This window comes from Pleurodeles waltl, chromosome 2_1 (genome assembly GCF_031143425.1).
Source record: "Pleurodeles waltl isolate 20211129_DDA chromosome 2_1, aPleWal1.hap1.20221129, whole genome shotgun sequence".
In the NCBI taxonomy this organism is placed as follows: Eukaryota; Metazoa; Chordata; class Amphibia; order Caudata; family Salamandridae; genus Pleurodeles; species Pleurodeles waltl.
Window position 1 is genome coordinate 833,798,137 of NC_090438.1, and position 20,709 is coordinate 833,818,845.

The 20,709-nt window shown below is 42.3% G+C and overlaps 1 protein-coding gene across 1 annotated transcript in view; it reads left to right on the forward strand.

Moving 5' to 3' along the window:
• Positions 1 to 19,671, forward strand: part of MRS2 (magnesium transporter MRS2) — a 134,531-nt gene extending 114,860 nt beyond the window's left edge. Inside the window, exons 10-11 of the mRNA XM_069218775.1 lie at positions 10,986 to 11,099; positions 12,200 to 19,671. Coding sequence (XP_069074876.1) covers positions 10,986 to 11,099; positions 12,200 to 12,310 — 225 coding nt within the window. The 3' untranslated portion in view covers positions 12,311 to 19,671. The remainder of the gene's footprint in view (positions 1 to 10,985; positions 11,100 to 12,199) is intronic.
• The last annotated feature ends 1,038 nt before the right edge of the window (positions 19,672 to 20,709 follow it).

Below are 20,709 nucleotides of genomic sequence, written 5' to 3' on the forward strand. Positions count from 1 at the left end.
GTGTGTGTGTGTGTGTGTGTGTGTGTGTGTGTGTGTGTGTGTGTGTGTGTGTGTGTGTGTGTGTGTGTGTGTGTGTGTGTGTGTGTGTGTGTGTGTGTGTGTGTGTGTGTGTGTGACGCGTGACGCGCTCACACTTTATTACATTTTATTTATTTATCAATACACAACTGAAACTCCCTTGGGTTACCGCAAAATGCAAGTCTGCTCGATATTGCACAGTTCTATTTTTGTGTATAGGTGTAGCCAAAAGCATGTGTGGCCAGTGCATTGAGCATCGTTTACCACAGTACTCTAATATTAATGGCAGCACTGCGATATTGGACAAATACCTTCGATACATATTGGAGGCATATAACCTGATCACTTCTGTTGTGATTTATTTTTTGGCACTGATGGGCAGTTGCTGCACAGAAAAAGGTGACTAGAAGTATTTTCTAGCACAGGATTTACAACTTCAGTTATTTCACGTGAACGAGAACTTCCATTAGCATTTCTTTTATACGTGCAAATGATTTTACTGTGTCAAAAATATGTGGAGTGCATCAATTGTTTCGTTTAGTGGATGCAATCTTATTAGATGATTTGCTGCTACTGGTAACATTGCTCCGTATTATTGAATTGGCTGAGGACTGTTGGTTTATCATATGGATTTTCCATGGATATATTTTTTTAAAATTCTGATGAAAATATAGTTTTGGCACTGTTCTTTCCAAAACAATTCCTCGGGGCAGGGAGCACGGGGCAGGTGGTGGCGCGGGAGTTTATAGTCAATCATAATCCCACTTTGGGACCATAGGCTACTGATCATATTGGGGGGGTTCTCAAAATGTTTGCAAGTCTACAGAATTAAGACATGGACATTCCAGGTCTCCATGTCCTGTGTCCTGCGATGTCATTTTCTGTTGTCAATATCTGGTCAGAAGTTGTGATAAAACTCCCTGCAATTTTATTATGCTAATTAGCAATTTTCAAACCTGAAAAATCTAAACATTTTATTGTCATAGAATGTTGACGTATGGATATGTTAGGGCAATCAGTACACAGCCCAACAAACATACCGGTTGCTTAGTCCTGTTTTGTTGGCAGAACTACTGCAGTTTGTCTATGCAGCAGTAGCTAATAAGATAGCCCAGAGGATGTCGCTGTGAGACATTATCACACCTGCACCTAAAATAGCCCAGATGTATTGGTTTTGCACCTGGGTGATATTAAGGGGAAGACATTACTCTAAAGTCACAGGGCACTGCGTCAGTGGCTTAAACACAGTGGAAAAGTATATTCTTACTGAATCTCTGCTTCTGTTCCTGCACCCAGATTAAAATACTTACCATTTTTCCATGCTTTGGAGAAACATGACCTAACAAATTTAGCCATTAATTACAAAATCCGCTTAAAGTGCAAATATTACAGAGCGTTGGCTAATAAAATTGCAGAGATAGTCCTTCCTTGATTAGTAAATACTTTGTCGCCAGTGTGTGATCTAAGCATATATCCTTCAATATTAAATTTTGCATTTGTGTATCCCATCTTTTTGTCTTAATATTTGTGTATTTCCTAGGTAGGTCATTGTAAGCTTAACTGGGGATACAAAAATAAATAACCAGCGTCACATTTCCAGCTGTATTAAGAAGCAAGTGATCTATGAAAGTTTGTTGCACACTCAAACCATGCTTCAGGACAACTCTGTACTTCATATTCTCAGCACATTTTGATTTCATATTTCTAAAATGGAGATCAACAGAACTTCATCAGTTCAAGTGTCATCTAGTAGCTACAGCTTAGTCAGTAGTAGTGCCCGATCCGGGAAAGGAAGTGGATAATAATACCCGAATAAAATTAAAGCCATTAAAAGCAAACCTAGCCAAGGAATGTTCTTAAGTAAACTAAAACTGGGAAAAGAATTTATAAGCACGTGCTGGTTAATTTTTAGCATAGTTGCACCAATTTGTGCCGCAATTTTGGAGTTACTAGAGGAAAGTCATTTAAGTGGAGTACTTCAAGAACTGAACGGACGTGAATGAAATAACTTCACTTTCCTGTTGAGTGCCTACATTGCTGAGTTTGCACGGTGAAACGTCTATTGGATACAATTTGCTCCTTTGATTCTCTATAAGATAATGAAGCGGCCATTTACATATAAAGGCAGCCAAGACCATAGGCTAGCACATGAACATGGAAGTTGTTACAGCAATAACCTTCTGGGTGCCCTTCTAGCAGAAGCACAGACTTTTTCAAACACCATTCCTAGGTACTTTTCATTTACGTCACTGTTTCAAGTGGGACTTTCAAATACTATCTGTTGTGAGGGGCACAGTGACAGAAATCTAGCTACACTTGTCCATGTGTGAGTAGTTAATCCTATGTAGCATTGATGGTATTTGCATTTATCCCATTACAAACTCATGATAGGCTTACCCCAGTCCAGGTTTTATCTTTCCATCCTGTTTGCTGTACTCATGAATGGATATGGGAGATACGTGAGCTCTGAATTATCTGTCAATGGTCCTTTGCTCCACAGAACTTGTGTTAAACATCTGAATTAAGGTGAAACGTGGAGCTTTCACAAGAGTTTGAGAGGAGAGAGGGGGGAGGGGTTTAAATACCAGTGCACCTTCTAATAACGGATGATCAAGAGGGCTTGTTCAGGTACGCTTTAAAAGGTTAATAAGTGCTTAGACTTGTACCACTTGTCTGAAAAGGGATCACACTTTAGTGTATACCAACTAGGCGGATAGAGAGTAGACTTGCAGTGATCGAGTTATGGCTCAGCGCTGCACTTTAATTTGACACCATTTTTATCATGGTAATGAACACACTTTCTCCAGCTAGAAGCCCTCCTGTGGAATAGCAGAGCTCTCTGTGTTTCTGGGTCCATGAGCTGCAGTTCTGGATTATAAGTACCAGAATGAAAAGAAAAAACGTGGACTGGGTCAGCTCCTCAAGGAGGCTCATGGGAAACGTCAGAGCCCAAGAATAATGGTCCCTTGTTCCACAGTTTCTCCAGCGCACCTCTGTAATAAGCTGACATTTGGGGACCTTGCTTGTGCTTTGGGGAAGGGGATTCAGGATGAGATTTTGATTTAGAGCTGCTTACTGAAGCTGGAGTGGGCTTGAAATCAGACTTTCGGTGGAAATGTTGGTAAAAGGTCAGACATTGTCCATTGTTATAAGAGGCACTGAGAGTTCAAATTGTTGTGCATTAACGAGATTGATAACGAGAGTAGTCAAGGTGTTGAGGGGGAGTCAGATGACTTGGCACAGTATGTCAGATGATCAGCCACATGGCTTTGAAAAGGATGGAGTTGACTGTGCTTCAGAGAATGAAGGAAGATAGTGGAATGAGTGGAAATGGAGCAGGGCACAAGGTGGGAAGCCAAGTGGGCTTCAGGCATTATGGTTGGATGAGAGAGTGGGGATTTGGTCAGTAGCCCAAAGTTGTGGTTCAGGTTTTCAAACATGGGTCCTTAAAATGGTTGAGTGGAGTTAGGACATTTACCTGCAAGGACAGTAGAATTGAATGTGACCTGGGAGGAGAAAATATGACCTGGCCGTATGGAGGTGTGGGGCAAGAGGGCATTTGAAATGGGTACTAGGAACAGTTAATGAATGTGGTTCTGAAGGATGATGTGCTCAAGGAAAGGGGAGTTCACTATGTCTATTATGTCACTTAAGGTGCAGTGTGTTTAAGGGGCCTTAAACATTGGATAGGATGTGGTGAGATTGGAGATGTGCTGTAGATTAGGGAGAAAGAATTAGACTTATGATTGCAAAAAGATTAGAAATGTTGGGAAAGGTCTCTTGAAAATTGAAAACCTCAAGTTGGAAATGCATTAAGTAACTGGTTCTCAAAAAGGGTGCAGGATTTAATGTTAAGCCTAACCAAGTGGAAAAAAGTGGAAATCTGAAGCGCTATTCTTCAGGCACTTCCACAGCACGTTTGATGTGATGTTTTGCAGTACAACATATAGCACATTTGATCAAGCATAATTTAGGCCTGTTTCTTCTCTAACCACTGAAGCCCAATATGCACAACAGTTTTACAAGATAGTTCAGTGACCATAATGAGTCCAGTGAAGCTTTTCATCTATATCAGCAGACTGAATCAGTGCTGGCAGCAGTCTTAAGTGATGTAACACAGTCTGCTGTTGGACATGGACCGTTGCAATTTTGATCCTTTTGCATCTCTTCCTTGCCTTTAGTACTGTGGATTATAGCATACTAGTCTGATACCTCAAATAAGCAAAATGTAGATTTTCCTAGTAATTTATGACGGAAAGTCTTAATTATATTAAAGACACAGAGGCGAATATTATGCATTCTTTTCTTACTTTATTTTAAATAGCAGCAGTCAAGAACTACAACTCCCAGATGGACTAGCAACAGGCTAGCCAATGGGAGTTAAAAGGAGTCAAACGTAGGACCAATAAGGGAACACCATGAACCATAGAGTCCACCCTTGACTGCAAGCAGCCCTCTTTTCTTGAGCGAGCAGATTAAAGAGTCATGAAACAAAGGGTAAATAAGTCCTAAAATTGCCAAGGCGAGAAATACGGAGAAGAAGTCCTGAACGCGGGCAACCATCCCAGAAAATGACAGAGTAATATGGGGGTCATGACGATCCCGGATAGATGAATCCTGAAGTCCTGTTCTGACAAGAGTAGAATTGGAGTAACTTGAATTATCCCAATGACTGAGGTAATGCAGGAGTCGCTGGGAGGGAAAGAAAAAATACATGTTAGTAGAAAACAGCGGTGGGATAATATTCGCCTCCGTGTCTTTAATAAAATTAAGACTTTCCGTCATTACTAGGAAAATCTACATTTTATGTCAAGACCGGAGGCTGTATTAGGCAAGTTTAAAGCATGTCAATAACCAAGGAAGTTGCAGTTCTAACAGGTTTACAGTAAAAAGTCCTAAAAACAGTATTGTTAGACCAATCGGCCGACCTGATAATGTCCTCCAAACTGGAACCCAGTGAGAAGGCCTTAGAAGCCATGGCTCCCCTAGTGGAATGGGCCCCGAAAGTGGAAACATCAATACCCGCTAGGGACATAGCCCATTTAACCCAACGGGCCAAGGTGGCTGAAGAAACTGGTTTATGGGGCTTACGGAAGGAGATTAACAATTGATTGGACGAGGACATTCTTAGGTTATAGGTTCCTTTTTCATACTCCTTTAAACAAAGACCCACACAGAGTCTTGGCTTGTCAGGGAAAAAAGGATAGAAAACAGAATGAAGATTGGTTTTATTACGTTTGGAAACATGAAATAGCACACCTGTAGACATAAACTGGCGGGAAGACCCGTCCAGAGACTTAACATCGGAAACTCGTTTTATGGAAATCACGCACAACAACATAGTGAGTTTGGCAGAAAGCATTTTTGGAGAAAGGACTGAATTGTCCGACCAATTAAAGAACAAATTCAACACTAAAGAAACATCCCAAGTATGAGAATACTTGGAGGACGGAGGTTTGGACAATTTGACTCCCTTTAAGAGTCGACAGATTAAAGGATGTTCTCCAACTGGTCTACCGTCGAAATAACAGTGGTGCATAGAAATGGCACATCTATAGAGGTTTATGGTTCAATAAGACGATAAGACTTACCTGCACTAGCTTGCGTGGCAAAAAAATTAATAATTAGATCTAGATCCGCTGAAAAGGGATCGGCACACTTTCCCACACACCAGCCTGACCAAAAAGCCCATGCTGATCTGTAGGCTCGTCTTGTGCCTGGAGCCTAGGCATTGCAAATGAGTTCTGAAGCCTCTGCAGAAATAGGGAAAATATGTTGGGGCAACCGGAGATCTTCCAAGCTGAAAGGGTTAATGAATCGTTGAGGACTAGATTGTGGGGCGATCCGAATGGGTCTAGGAGGAGAGAGGGGAACACTGGAAGGAGAATGGGGAAGTCCATAGTTAGTTCGAGGAGGGGAGGAAACCAGACCTGAGATTGCCAGAAGGGCACTACAAGGACCAGAAATGCCTTTTGACGTCTGACCTGGGTGAGCACCCTGTTGATTAAGATGAAAGGAGGGAAGGCGTAATTGAGAGATTGAGACCAATCTTGGAGGAAAGCGTCCGTAGCGGTGGCCAAGGGATCAGGGCGCCAGCTGAAGAAAAGTGGAAGTTGCGAATTGAGCCGTGACGCAAAGAGATCGATGTGAAAGGGACCCCATTTGTCCACGAGCTGTTGGAAAACTGACGGATGCAGCTTCCAATCGCTTGTATCCTTGAGATGACGGGGAATGCCAATCTGCTGTGGAATTCAAAGCGCCTGGGAGGTATTCGGCCAGAAAGGAAAATTTGTGGGACAGACAAAATTCCCAAAGGCTCTTGGCTAGAAGAGCAAGGGGTCTGGATCTGGTGCCCCCCAGATGGTTAATGTATCGTACAGCGGATATGTTGTCCATGCGGAGAAGAATGGAGCAGCGGGCCCTTTTTTGTAAAACTTTTGATTGCAAAGGAGCCTGCAAGAAGCTCTAAACAGTTTATATGCAATTTTGACTCCCCTATGGACCATATACCGACAGTCGAGATCGAACCACAACGGGCGCCCCAGCCCGTGAGACTTGCATCTGATTCTAACACAAGATCGGGCACAGATGGGAAGATGGACCTGCCGTTCCAGGCCTCTAAATGGGATATCCACCACTGAATTTCCATCCGAGATTCGTCGTTTAGCGACACGAGGTCGGAAAAAGGCAAACCTCTGCGAAGATGAAGGATTTTCAGTCATTGTAGAGTGCGGTAATGGAGCGGGCCTGGAAAAATGGCCTGAATTGAAGAGGAGAGAAGACCTACGACCCTTGCTAAAGACCTGAGAGAGATTTGGTCTTTTTGAAGCGTGAGAGAAAGTTCTCTTCTGATTGCGGAAACCTTGGCAGGAGGAAGGAGAAGGGTGGCTGAGACAGAGTCTGTTTGGAACCCAAGAAATTCTATTTGTTGGGAAGGTACGACCATCGATTTTTCTTGGTTTTTAAGGAAACCTAGGTCGGTGAAGAGAGAAGTCGTTTGGAGGTGAGAGAGAAGGGTAGATGCATTCTGATGCATAATAAGAATGTCGTCGAGATAAATTATAAGTCTGATACCTAGGGACCTGAGATACGCAACAACGGGTTTCAACTATTTTGTGAAACACCAAGGTGCTGAAGAAAGGCTAAAAGGAAGAGAGGAAAACTGATACGTTTTTGACCTCCATTGGAACTGCAAGAATTTCCTGTGAGCAGGATGAATAGGGATGGTGATGTAAGCGTCCTGGAGATCTAATCTGACCATCCAGTCGTATTGAAGAAGAATATCCCTGAGATGGAGAATAGTTTCCATCGTGAAGTGCCGGTACACCACGTATTGATTGAAAGATTTGAGATTGATAACCGGTCTGAGTTTTTTGTTCTTCTTGTGAACGAGAAAAAGGGAACTGATGAAACCGGAGGAATTGGGAAGGCAAGGCTGGATCGCGTTTTTGTCCAAGAGCAATTGAATCTCTGAAGAAATGAGAGAGGACATTGCAAGAGAGAATCTTGGAGGAGGGGGAAGATGGGACTGAGAAGGAGGGGAGAACAGTTCGATGTAATAACCTTGCACTGTGCTTAAAACCCACGGGTCTGATGAAATTAACTTCCATTTTGGAAGGAAATAACGTAACCTGACGCCTACGGGAAGGCCAGAAATTAGGCTTACCTTGTGTATTGGCTGGTTTGACGTAGCGTTGTCCACGGTTACGGAAGCCTCTTGATCGTTGCGGATAGAACTGTGGCTTAAACTCCTGTGCGTAATAATTGTAGGAATTGAAGGAGCCTCTTGCGCCCTGGTTTCGGAATGCACGGCCGGTAAAGCGGCTCCTGCCTCTACCGGCCCGTGCAAAAACACGCTGATTAAAAACCTTTTTTATGGATTGTTGGGCCTTATCTAAAGATGAAAAGGTGGATACATAGCGGCTGAGATCTTTGATAAAAGTGTCACCAAATAGCTTGCCGTCTGCCTGGATACAGAGATCCAAAGTGGCCATGTTAGCCAGTTTGGGATCCATTTTTAGCAGAAGACCCTTACGTCTCTCGTGGATAATCGCTGAATTGGCGTTACCTAAAAGGCAGAAAGCTCTTTGGGTCCAAAGAGAGAGATCCGACGGATCAATTGGAGTATCCTCCAGTCTAGCTGCTTCCGCTAAATCAAAAATGCGAGCCAGGGGACCCACCACGTCCAGGAGTTTGTCCTGGCAAGTCGTCCAGGCTTTGTCGACCCCCTTGCGAGGGTCCTTGCCAAATTTTGTAAAAAAGGTAATGAGGGACTGATCGATAGTAGGAGTGGCGGTTATGTTGGATTCCAAGGAGGGCCTAGGGCATTCTGATTTCAATTTCGCCTGTGTTTGTTTATCCAGAGGGAAACGCAGTGAGGATGAAATGTAATCTCCTACGTCAGTGGTTCCCAACCTGTGGTCCGGGGACCCCTGGGGGTCCACGAAGCATTCTCAGGGGGTCTGCGACTGCTTAGAAAATTTAAAAAATATTAACAAATAATGACAAATTAGGTCCCATGCTTCCAGTAATGACTCAGTGGGGGTCCCTGGATTCCAATGATGATTCAGTGGGGGTCCCTGGGTTCGATTAATGATAAAGTGGGGGTCACAAGGTTGGGAACCACTGTCCTACGTGGTCAGAGGGAAGCCATTCTGTAGAGTTAGGATGTTGTATCAGAGCGGGGTCAAACATAGAAACGCCCTCTGAATCAACCATGTTGGGCAAAGAATTACTCTGAGAACGTTTAGGGCTTTTAGAGGGAGGCGAGGATGGAGGAAAAATGTCATCAGGATTGTCAGATCAGGACAAATCGTCCATATCCTCATCATCAGTGTCCAAAATTTTTGAAACAACATTCTTTTTTTGACGCATCAATATGTTTTGATTTAACTTTGCGTTTTAACTTCAAAGAAGAAAAATTCTTTGCAATATTCCCCTCCTTCACAGAAGGCCTGGGAGGAATCGAGTCCTCAGTCTGGTGTGAGGCAACCTCACTGTCCAATTGAGCACCTTTAGCAGGTTTGACCGAAGCCTGCTTATGTTTTCTGCCTTCCCCCGCAGAATGGGCCAGAGAATTGGACACCATGGACTTTACTGTGTTTTCTGTGTGTTTAGACATTTTCTCCATGGAAGCCTGTAAGGCATGTTTCACTGAGGATTGGATGAATATATTTAAATCCTGTTTGAAAACGTCCTCATCCTCGTTAATATCCGGCATGACTGGGGAATTGTCAGAATCCACTGAAGAAATAAAAGCACTTTTAAAATCAATAAGCGTGTAACAGAGTGCTATAACCCACAGAGAACAAAGCTGTGAACTTTTTAACAAAATCCTGGGATGGTAAGGGTTAAAGAACTGAAAAGTAGAGTCTCCGATGAAAAAACACTCCCCGAGGGCGGAGCAGAAGCAAGAAGTGGAGCAGCAGTGAGCCGGGCCCTCCAATTTTGTGCTCGGACCGCAGTGGAAACCACGTGCCGAGCAGTTGACAAGGAGCCGGCAATGAGGGGTGTCGCCTGTGAAGAGAGCGGACCTCCCACCGGGTCAGACGTGAATAAATGGACACGCGTTGACAGGCCGGGAGATTGGAGTGTTGGGTGAAGAAGAATGGACCTCCCGAAGTCAGACGCAGAATGAAGGGAAGCGCACTGACAAGAAATAACTCGGCAGCCAGAATTCGAAACGCATGTCGGTTACAAAACAGTAAGCACGCTCGAAGTGGCCTGAAATGGAGGGAGGCGGGGGGGTCAAGAAAAACACGAAATACTGTAAAACAGAGCAGTATTAAACTATTAACTTTAAACAATAAAGATTAAAACATTAAAGCAATGTACAAATCTATTCATTAACACAGAAACGGAGAGACCATGAAAAAGTACTTATCTTGACTGCGAGCAGCAAAAAAAGAGGGCTGCTTGCAGTCAAGGGTGGACTCTATGGTTCATGGTGTTCCCTTATTGGTCCTAGGTTTGACTCCTTTTAACTCCCATTGGCTAGCCTGTTGCTAGTCCATCTGGGAGCTGTAGTTCTTGAAAGCTGCTATTTAAAATAAAGTAAGAAAAGAATGCATAATAGAGCCTCCGGTCTTGAGATAAAATTTGAGAGGACTACTTTACAACTTTTTCCTGTGTAGGGGGATTACCACAAACTCCCTAACGGTGCCTTTCCTTCCCTGAAATTACTTTGTAGAGCTACTGTTACTTGAGGAACAGGGTGTCGCACTTGGATTTCATTGTATTTGTTCAGCTAGCTGCTTGTTATGATTTTTGCAATTGGATTTCAGTTTTATACAGATGCATATGCCCCCAAATTATTACACTCTGGCTGGACTGGGTGATCTTGACTCAGTCAGTTTCTGTACTTTCTATTAGCACTCTGGGTTTAGAAGAGTGCACACTTTTTGAAGAGGTCAAACTGTTTGAAGTAAAAAGGAACCGTGGGGCACCTTAATCGATCTCTTGTCACTTGGAAGTCTGTCCTGCGGACGTGATAAGGAATTCAGGCCTTAAACTGAACAGTCCGCTTTCATTGTAGGTACAAGGAAAGTAATTTCTAATTGGTTGAAAACATCGTCTGCTTCTTGCTGGCTATAAAGAGAGACTGATACATGAGCTTTTTCAGTATTTGTTCTTGTCGTTATGGAATGTTCTTACCATCTTTATTAAATGTTATGACAGTGGTTCGGGACTTAACAAGGTGCTGAAAGCTTCCTTTTTTGCTGGAGTTTGAGAAGTGAGCATTCCTGACTCACTCTAGCACGAAGATGCCTTCGGCCATGTGTGAGCTTTATAAATAAATGCAATATAAATTTTACAGCACCAAAAAATGCATGTCTCACTTGAAATATATGCTTGTCTCGAAATCATTATGGATACTGTTTAAACAGATGCATAAGTAGACAAATGTTTATTTTGTAGGAGTTTTGGTGTAAAATAGCTTGATCGTAGAATTTTCGTTTTTGTTTTAGGATCCGCAAGTGTTTTGGCTTGTGACAGGAATTATGTTCTTGGGAAGTGGACTTATCTGGAGACGTTTACTTTCATTCCTTGGACGTCATCTGGAGCCTTCGTTGCCTCCACCGGTATGTTAAGAAGGCTGAGTACTTCCATTCTATGTACTTGCACACTGCCTCAAAATATTCTAAGCTGGCATCAGATATCGCACAACCATTCTTAGATTACATGTTACTACAGGTTAAATTTACAATAGGCAGTTACTTTATAGTGACTTTTTTAATGTAGCTAGGATTACATATTTCCACATGTATTTGTGTAATGTTCTTCCTTATTAAACAGACAAGTCGTGCCTTTGCAGATTATCTACATTCATATCTGTATTTCAAATTTAGTTGGACTGATGTTTAGGTTTCAAATGGTCTAGGACAGTGTTATCATGCCTTTAACACACATGACCGAGCTGGACCTTATCCACTTCAGTTCCTATCTAGCTCTTTTCATGCTAAGGTTTCAGGCTGCCTGGAAATGCAGATTGCTGTTACCTCAGCATATATGTTAGCGAGATTCCAGCTACATATAATACGTTTATAAGTGTCTCCCTCTAGATTTATTAAGTATAACTCCAGAAGCTGCAAAAACAACGTGACGTCAAGACCTTAATGAAGTCCATCTCCATGAATTTAGGTGCTTGCTTGGAGAGTTGCTTAGGCTCTTCACAAGGACTTAGTTTGAAGTTGACAATGTTGTAAGCTTAAGATCTGTGGTTCTTCTGTAATATTTTACTAAAGGTCAGAGGCTTGCTGCGCCAAGCTATGCCAGAGACCTCACTTGTTGTTTAGTAGTTGAATACTGACTATCTCTCATCAACGATCAGTCATTCCTTGTACATCAAAAACTTTAGATCCGCTCTCTCTAGTAAGACCCATTTGTCTTCATACCGTCTTGCCCTTAGGCTAATATTACATTTCTGATTTGAAGGTGCTTGCCTCGATTAATGGAATATTACCTGTGGCATTGAAACAAATGATTTGCCAAATGCTTCAACTGTTTAAAACTCGTGATATTATTGGCATTACTTTTGAGGTGGTTTGATTTTGTTAATTGCACGCTTTATTTAGGAGTAAAGGAAGTATCCTGCAGAGCATTGTACAGAGTGTATATTTTCAAGGTGGATTACGTTGTGCAGTCTGTTTACAGTGTCTCTGCCGTTCTCTCGTTTCTTTAGGTCCCATCCTTGCTGAAGAGAAATAACCCAGGAAGCAGGAGGCCAGAAATGAGGAATGGAGTTAAAACGGATATCTCTGTATCCAACAAAAGTAGTCTGACAAACCGATAGGTTCACTTTTATACTGAAAAGATCACTCACAAGTTCTGCTTATAATTCTGTTATTTTTGACTCATTATTTCAGGTTTATTTATTTGACCAATATTATTATGTTGACACCAATGAAGTTCATATGTCATTTTAAACATAATGGCTTTCTTGGGTCTCGCTGTTGCAGTCGTATGCGATTCCCTTGTCAACCGCAAGATGTTGCCCTAAATTACGGCTTTTAAAAAATATAATGTGTACATATGTTCTTCCTATTCACTAATTTGTTTACCGTACAGCCACCATTTAAATCCGATGTCCGGCTGTGAGAAGCAAGAGTCTTTCACCAACTGATTTTTATTCCTATTTTTTTGTGAGCTCCTTTGTGGAATATCAGAAATTCGTTTCATAATTTTGTTAAAAAACTGTTGTCCCTCTTAAAGTTTCGATTTTGTATTTTTCAAACAATTCTATTTTCCCCGTTTAAAAGAGAAATGCTGCCAACCCTGGAATGTTACTTTTCAAGCTTTAGTACCCGTAAAACAAATCATATTGACACTTCTAACATGTTTATTTACTAAAACGCTGCTACTTTTGTTTAGTCTTTTTAGACTATGAGAACCTGTTACATATAATTGTAAATAGGGACCTATTCAGGTTTATTTTCAGATACCTCTTTGGTTGTATGTGTATCTTTAAAATGTGGTTGCCTGGTAGAGGTTTCTACAAAGCAATGGGCTTGATTATTTGTAATGCATTTGTTACCTTGTCCTTTATAAGGCTTCATAGAATGATAATAAATATACAATGTAATTTTAGAATGGATTACGATGTTAATATTGTATTAAACTTTACTTTTTTTCTCTTTTTTTTATTTTCAAAAAATAATTGTCAGATGTCATTGTAGTTTAACAATAGGTTATGATGACATGGTCTGTCGTCTTTACACATATGAGCAATGATTCTGGCATTACACATAACAGCCTGAATAACTTTTAGGCAGATTTTGGAACCATGACCCTTGATGTGAGGGCATGTGTGTCACTGCTGCAACTGTTGGCCCTTCTTGTCACTGCAACTTTTCTGTTCTTCATGCTAGGTCTCTGTGCTGCTGCGCGTGTTGTTCACCTGAGAGCATCTGATCTACTTTGACTGCAGACAAGAATGTCCATCTACCTGAGCCTGATGTTGCAGTAACTCTTGGACTCTCTGCCAGCAACAACATGCCTGGCTTCAGACCTCATCGCTGCTGTTCCATATGTTTGAATTCTGAACAGCAATCGCAGCTTCTGTACTGCACAGGAAATATGACAAGATGTTGTTGGCTATATTACATTTGAGCTAACACTGCACTCTGGATGTACCCTCTAGGCTGCATCCCTTTCTGCTGATGTATCATAAATTCCATTGCACATAAGTGTAAAATACAGACTTAATTACAGACTCCCTACAGGACACAAAAATGCAATGTGTAGTGGCATGTGTGGCTGTAGATACACATGCTCTGCATATTTCTGCCATCAAGTGTTGGGCCCGGAAAGTTAGAAGTGGTTTCTGTTTGAAAAAGTATTTTGAGTCACAAAGTGTAGTGACTCCTGCTCGTGCTGGTAATGCGCATAGTCCTGGACTCCATCTTCAGATTGTTTTCTTCCGCTATCTGGTCCGGTCGTGTTTCTTCAACGTTCTGGTTCGAGACCCTAATACGTCTCTTCCCTTCAAAGAAACCTTATTTAACCCTGTCTGTATTGTTTCTGATTGCATTATTTTTTTAATCCATTTTGATCCAGGACTTAAAAGACATTTTCGTGGGATTCGAATCTTCAACTTAGGCCCTTTGGGCAGCAATTTTCTTCACTCGCATCTTGGGAGAATGAAAGACTGATGGAATTGATGCCCTTCTGTTTCTGTCCAAAGTGCCTTTCCAAATTTCCTCGGACTGACCAAAACCAGGTCTGAAACCTGTTTGTTGCCAGAGCACTGAGTTGAGGATTGTGAGGCCTGCCAATCCTTTAGGTCAAAAAAGACTCTATGCGACAGAAGAGCTTGTCGAAGAGAGGTGCAGAGGCAGGGGATAACACAGACGCCCAAAATTTTCGGTGTTCCATGCCAGACACGTTGCAGAGTCAGAAAATCCAGGAGGCCTCAGGTGCAGAGGAGACGACATTCTCCATACAAGATTCAGATTCCAAAACCGAAGTCACACTGGGGATTCAAGAAGTTGCCCCGGGTCGACAGATCGTGAGTAAACCACACCCTTCTCCGACCAAAAAAACAAACCACCATGGAAGCTAAAACTCTTGAGCCACCACTGCATTCCAGCCATGGCACATTGGAAGACCTTTTCAGATGCCCGCCATCGGGCTCAGCACCAAAACCAAAAAACTGTTGCTTCACGCTGAGCCGAACACCATCCCTCTCAGCACAGAAACCTTCCACCTCCCATTAGGCTCTGGCACTTTCGGCAGTGAAAAGACCGCTGGCCTCAGCGCCAACGACTTCGGCACTGAAATTATCTGCTTCGGAACCGAAAATACTTGAGTCCAAAGATAGCTTGGATCTTTGCTACCGGAGCCCATCCTCCATAAAATGAAGCAGCAGCTCCCAGGCAAGCGATCTGAGCTGCATATCCAGCCTAAAACAGGAAGGGTGTTGCTAAAAGCTGCTATTTCTACCCCTTCTAAAAGACAGCTTTCATTTGAGGAGGCTATGAACCATCAGCCACCAACCACGAAGCCTCCACCACGTTCTCAGTCTCTGCAACAATTGCATATTGATCCCTTGGATTTTTCACCTCAAGGATCACCTCATTTCCCACACATTACACAGGGAACTAGAGATGACTTAGAGCAGTTACACACAGACACAGATCCCTGGTGTCAATATGATGCTGAAACATATATAAATATAGATGTTGAGGCATACCCTGCTAGGCCTTCACCACCTGATGAAACCACTTATTTTCAGGAACTACTGGGGAGTGTTGCAGCGTACCATCAGATACCCCCTGCATAATGACCCTATAGAGGAAGATTTCCTTTTTGAGACACTTACATCATCTCATAAGAATACTCCGTATCTCCCAATGCTTAAGGGAATGCTTAGTAATGAAGCCAACATTTTCCAAGATCTAGCTAGGGCTTATGTTTTTACTCCGAGGATGAAGAAGAAATACAACCCGCCCCATTAGACCCTGTGTATATTAGGAGTCCGATTGCAGCAGATTCTATAGTAGTAACCAATGCTAGGATAAGAGACAGCTCACAAGCCGCACCTCCTCCTGACAAGGAGTCTAAACTCCTTGAGGCATCAGGCAAGTGCGTGGCTGCTCAAGCATCAAACCACTGGAGAATTGCTAATGCACAGGGACTCCAAGCAAGGTACAATAGGGCCCACTGGGATGAAATGAAGCAATTGCTTCAATACCTCCCAGAGGGACATTGAAAGAGGGGGGGGGCAAGAAATTGTTAATGAGGGGCAGCTCATATTGAATATCTCCGTACGCTTTGCATTAGATACCGCAGCCAGAGGTATCAACACTGTGTTGTTCTGCTACGCATGCATGGCTACATATCTCTGGTTTTAAACAAGAAGTGCAGCAAACAATTTTAAATGTCCTTTTTGACAAACCCCACCTATTCGGGCAACAAGGAGATCAGGCCCTGGAGAAAATGAAAAAGGATAATGAGGTGGCAAAATCTATGGGTGCGCTTCAACTTCCCAGTTCACGAGGGAGTTTACGTAGGCCGCAGTACAAAACAGCTTCTAAACCTTCCTCAGCTGAGTCATCCTCCACATACACTAGAGGTCAGACACATACATCCTCACACAGATGTTTCTTTAGAGGCTCCTATAGAGGAAACAATGCTAGAGGCAAAACAACTTCCCCTCGAGCATCTACCACTGCCTCCCAGCACCAGACACCTGTAGGAGAACACCTTCAGTTCTTTTATCAAAACTGGCAGCACGTCACAACAGATCAATGGGTGTTTGATATTAGCCAACATGGTTATTGTTTGAAGCTCAGTTCCACACCTCCAAATATTCTACCTCACACTCACATTATCTCATAAGATTACATCACCCTCCTCAAACAGGAGATTCAATCACTGCTTGCGAAAGGAGCAATAGAGCCAGTTCCTATTCAGCATCAAGGAACAGGAGTAGATTCCCTTTATTTTCTTGTCCCACGAAAGAAGGCCCCCTAGAACCCATTCTGGATCACAGACCCTTAAATATTTACATAATATCAGAACATGTGCGCATGGCCACTCTTCAAATGTGTTACCCCTGCTTTAGAGAGGCTATTTCCTATCAACACTAGATCTAACGGACTCCTTCTTTCATATTCCTATTCACCCAGCTCATTGCAAATTTCCCAGATTTGTCATACAAGGCCAGCACCAACAAATTTTAAGTGCTGCCATTTGGGGATCACCACAGTACCAAGAGTGTTCACAAAGTTTCTTGCGGTGGTAGCAGCCCAGCTCTGCAGACAAAAGATCCAAGTCTACCCTTACCTTGATGACTGGCTTATCGAAGCCAGCTCTCACAATCAGTGTCTCAATCATATTCAAGTCATAATAGAATTGCTTTACTGGTTAGGGTTCACAACCAATTTCCCCACTTCAGATACAGCCCTTTCTTGGGTCTGTTGTAATCAATACTCAACTTAGCATAGCTTATCCAAATCCACAAAGAGTTCAGAATTTTCAAGTACACAGCCTTCACTTTTGCCTAAATATATGGGTTCCAGTGAAGCTAATAATGAAACTTCTGGGAATGATGGCCTCTTGCATTACAATAGTGCCACATGCACACCTTCATATGCACACATTGCAGGAACGTCTATTACGCCAATGGTCTCAGGCACAGGTTCACTTGGATCATCTAGTGTTGGTAGACAACTGCACTTTTTGCTCTCTGCAATGGTGGAACAAAACCAACCTTTCGAAAGGGCAGCCATTCCTGGACCCTGTTCCACAAGCCATTCTCACAACGAATGCTTCCCAAATGGGATGGAGTGCTCATTTCCAAGACCTCACAATACAGGGTCTTTTAGATCAGACACACATAATTATGCAGATCAACTGTCTAGAATTGCTAGCTGTTCATCTAGCACTCAAAGCTTTTGTGATGCATCTGGTCAACAGAGTAGTTCTTATTCATACAGACAAGATGACAACCATGTTCTGCCTACAAAAATGGGGCGGGGCACACTTGTTGCAGCTGTCTCTCTTTCCACAGATAATTTGGCATTGGGCTTTTCAGCGCAAGATCCACCTGCTAGAGAAACACATTCCGGGTTCACACAACAACTTTGCTGACCTCCTCAGCAGGATGCGACAACAAGTCCGTGCGTGGGAACTCCACGCCAGAGTCCTGATGACTTACTTTCAAAGATGGGGGTTTCCAGATGTAGACCTATTTGCAACAAAGGAAACCGCAAAATGTCCAAACTTCACCTACAGGTTCCCACACCCTCATTCCCAGGGCAATGCTCTATGGATGAACTGGTCAGGAATATTTGCCTATTCTTTTCCACCTTTCCCTCTCCTTCCGTATGTCGTTCGAGAACTTGGACATACTTTGCCCACACTGATTTTAATGGCACCCACATGGGCAAGACAACCATGGTTCACCACTCTACAGGATATATCAGTAGTACCTCGCAAGTAGATTCCCCTCCGCCTGGACCTTCTCACTCAGAACCAGGGGCAAGTCAGGCACCCATACTACAAGGAGTTGAATCTTGCAGTTTGACCTCTGAAGTCATAGAATTCCAATATCTGATTCTACCTCAAGAATGTATGAACATCCTTAAAGAAGCACGCAGAACAACCTTAAGAGCATGCTATGCGGCAAAGGGGAAACACTTTGCTCACTTTTGCATCTCTAAAAAGTAAGACCCTTTGTAGGTGTCCGTGCAAAATATTATTTTGTATCTTCTACATTTGCAAACAGCAAACTTGCTATATACTTCTGTAAGGTTGCATCTAGCAGCTATCACTGCATTTCTCGAACACACAAAGGTCTTCTCTTTTCAGAATCCCTGTCATAAAAGCTTTCATGGAAGGGCTTAAAAGGGTGATACCACCAAGCTCGCCTTCATTGCCTTCCTGGAATCTTAACGTGATACTCACTAGGCTTTTGGGACCACCTTTTGAACCATTGTATTTGTGTCCTTTACAATTTATTTCTTGGAAAGTGGCTTTTCTAGTTGCAATCACTTCACTGAGATGTGTAAGTGAGTTCCAGGCATTAACATTACAGGAACCATTTTTCCAAATAAATATTCAAAATTTTACCAAAAGTAATGACTCAATTTCATCCCAATCAGGCTATTCAATTGCCAGTTTTCTTTCACAACCTGAATCTGTTGCTGAAAGAGCCCTTCACACCTTAGACGTGAAGAGAGCATTCATGTTCTATATTGATAGAACTAAAATATTTAGAAAGGCAAAACAACTATTTGTTGCTTTCTCTCCACCTTACAAAGCAACCCTGTTACTAAATCAAGTGTAGCGCGATGGATTGTAAAATGTATACAAACCTGTAATGCAAAAGCTAAGAGACCACTACCTATTGCCCTTAGAGCCCACTCAACACATAAAAAAAGATGCATCTATGGCTTTTCTAGGTAACATACCCAGAGGTGACTTCTGCAAACCAGATACATGGTCAACACCTCACACATTCACCAAACACTACTGTGTGGATGTTTTAGCATGCCAACAAGCTAATTTAGGTCAGGAGGTACTACATACTTTTTTTTTCAAAACACTGGAACACCCACACGTTCGCCACTGCTTATGGGGAGGCACTACTTTATAATCTATGCAGAGCATGTGTATCTACAGCCACACATGCCATCAAACAGAACATGTTACTTACCCAGTAAGCATCTCTTTGGGGCATCTAGTGCTGTAGATTCACATGCCCCCACTTGCCTCCCCGGAGACCTGTGGTCATTGCAGTAATCTAATATAAGTTTAACATGCATGGTCAGCATATATTGCACATATTTACAGTACACTACATTCACAACTGCCTGCGGCAAAACAATCTGAAGATGGAGTCTAGGACCATGTGCATTACCAGCAAGAGGAGGAGTCACTACACCTCGTGACTCGAAATACTTTTTTTTTTTTTAAATAAAAACAACTTATAACCTTCTGAACCCAACACTAGATGGCTGAAGTATGCAGAGCATGTGTATCTACAGCACCACTTGCCACAAACAGATGATTACTCTTTAAGTAACATTTTTCCTTATGCTATAAGGCTTCCTAGTTAAGTATACTTTCTTAAAATAAATGAAAAATGTATTTGTTTTTCTCAGAAGAGAAACACTGCTTGGACATTAAATTTATTGTAAGTGATCTGTGCATTAGTTGAACTAAGCATCCTAATTTACCTCACCCTCCAAGAAATGTTTTTGATTGTCTGACCTTCCTACCTGCTGAAAGTCGAAGCTGAAGGGAGAAGTTATTGGCATTTCATTGAGCTTTCATTAGTACCTGGTTCTTGTGCTTCCACTAACAAAGGCATTACTTGTCACAAGGGTTGCTCAGTTTTTCATGACATGCATAATTCATGAAGAACTGGTCTAACACAAATATAGTCAGGGCTTGGGTTATTTTAGAGCAGAATGTTGGCTTAACAAAACACAAGAAGGAAAATGTATAATATCCCTACATTTAGGCTTATCTTCAGTGTCTTTAGCTCCAAAAAAAGTGAATATGGTTCCACAAATCTTCAAGCGCTAAATTCCCTAGACGGCTAATAACTCTACTGGCCTTCAAGATTATTATTATTTTTTTATATAAAAAGCTAAAAGTGGTTTCCTTCATACCTGACAAAAGAAGAGGATCCTATTGGAAACTTTTTTTTTATCAAAAATATTTCTTTATTGGTATTTACACATTGTTACATCAGTGATCGAAACACAAATGTACATAACAACCATTACAGCAATATACAAATCAGTAATCAATATTAGTTCACAGTACTGTAACTGATGTGTAGGGCTACATGGGGAATCGTAACAAGCATATGCAAACCAGGTCTCCTTCAACTAGTGGAAGCCTCCGTGTGAGCTGTGGGTTGCAGGTCATTATAGTCTTCAAAAAGGAAAACCAAAACATCATAAAGCCATGCTAGTGCAGTGATCATCTGCAGTAAATCAAAAATAAGCATGTCTATAACAACCCAGGAGTCTGGGGGGGGTCTCATGGTGTCCTGCAAATGGAGGTGAACAGTCTGTGCATGTGGGGGGGAGGGTTAATCTATGAGTGTGTACCCCAGTGGGTTTAGGGTTAGTGTGTCTCCTCTGTATCATCCAGCGGGTTGCCTGTCCGTTGGAGGTGTGAGCTGGAAGGTCCCACTTAAGGCGGGATCGCAAGCCAGTGAATTTGCAGATCCCC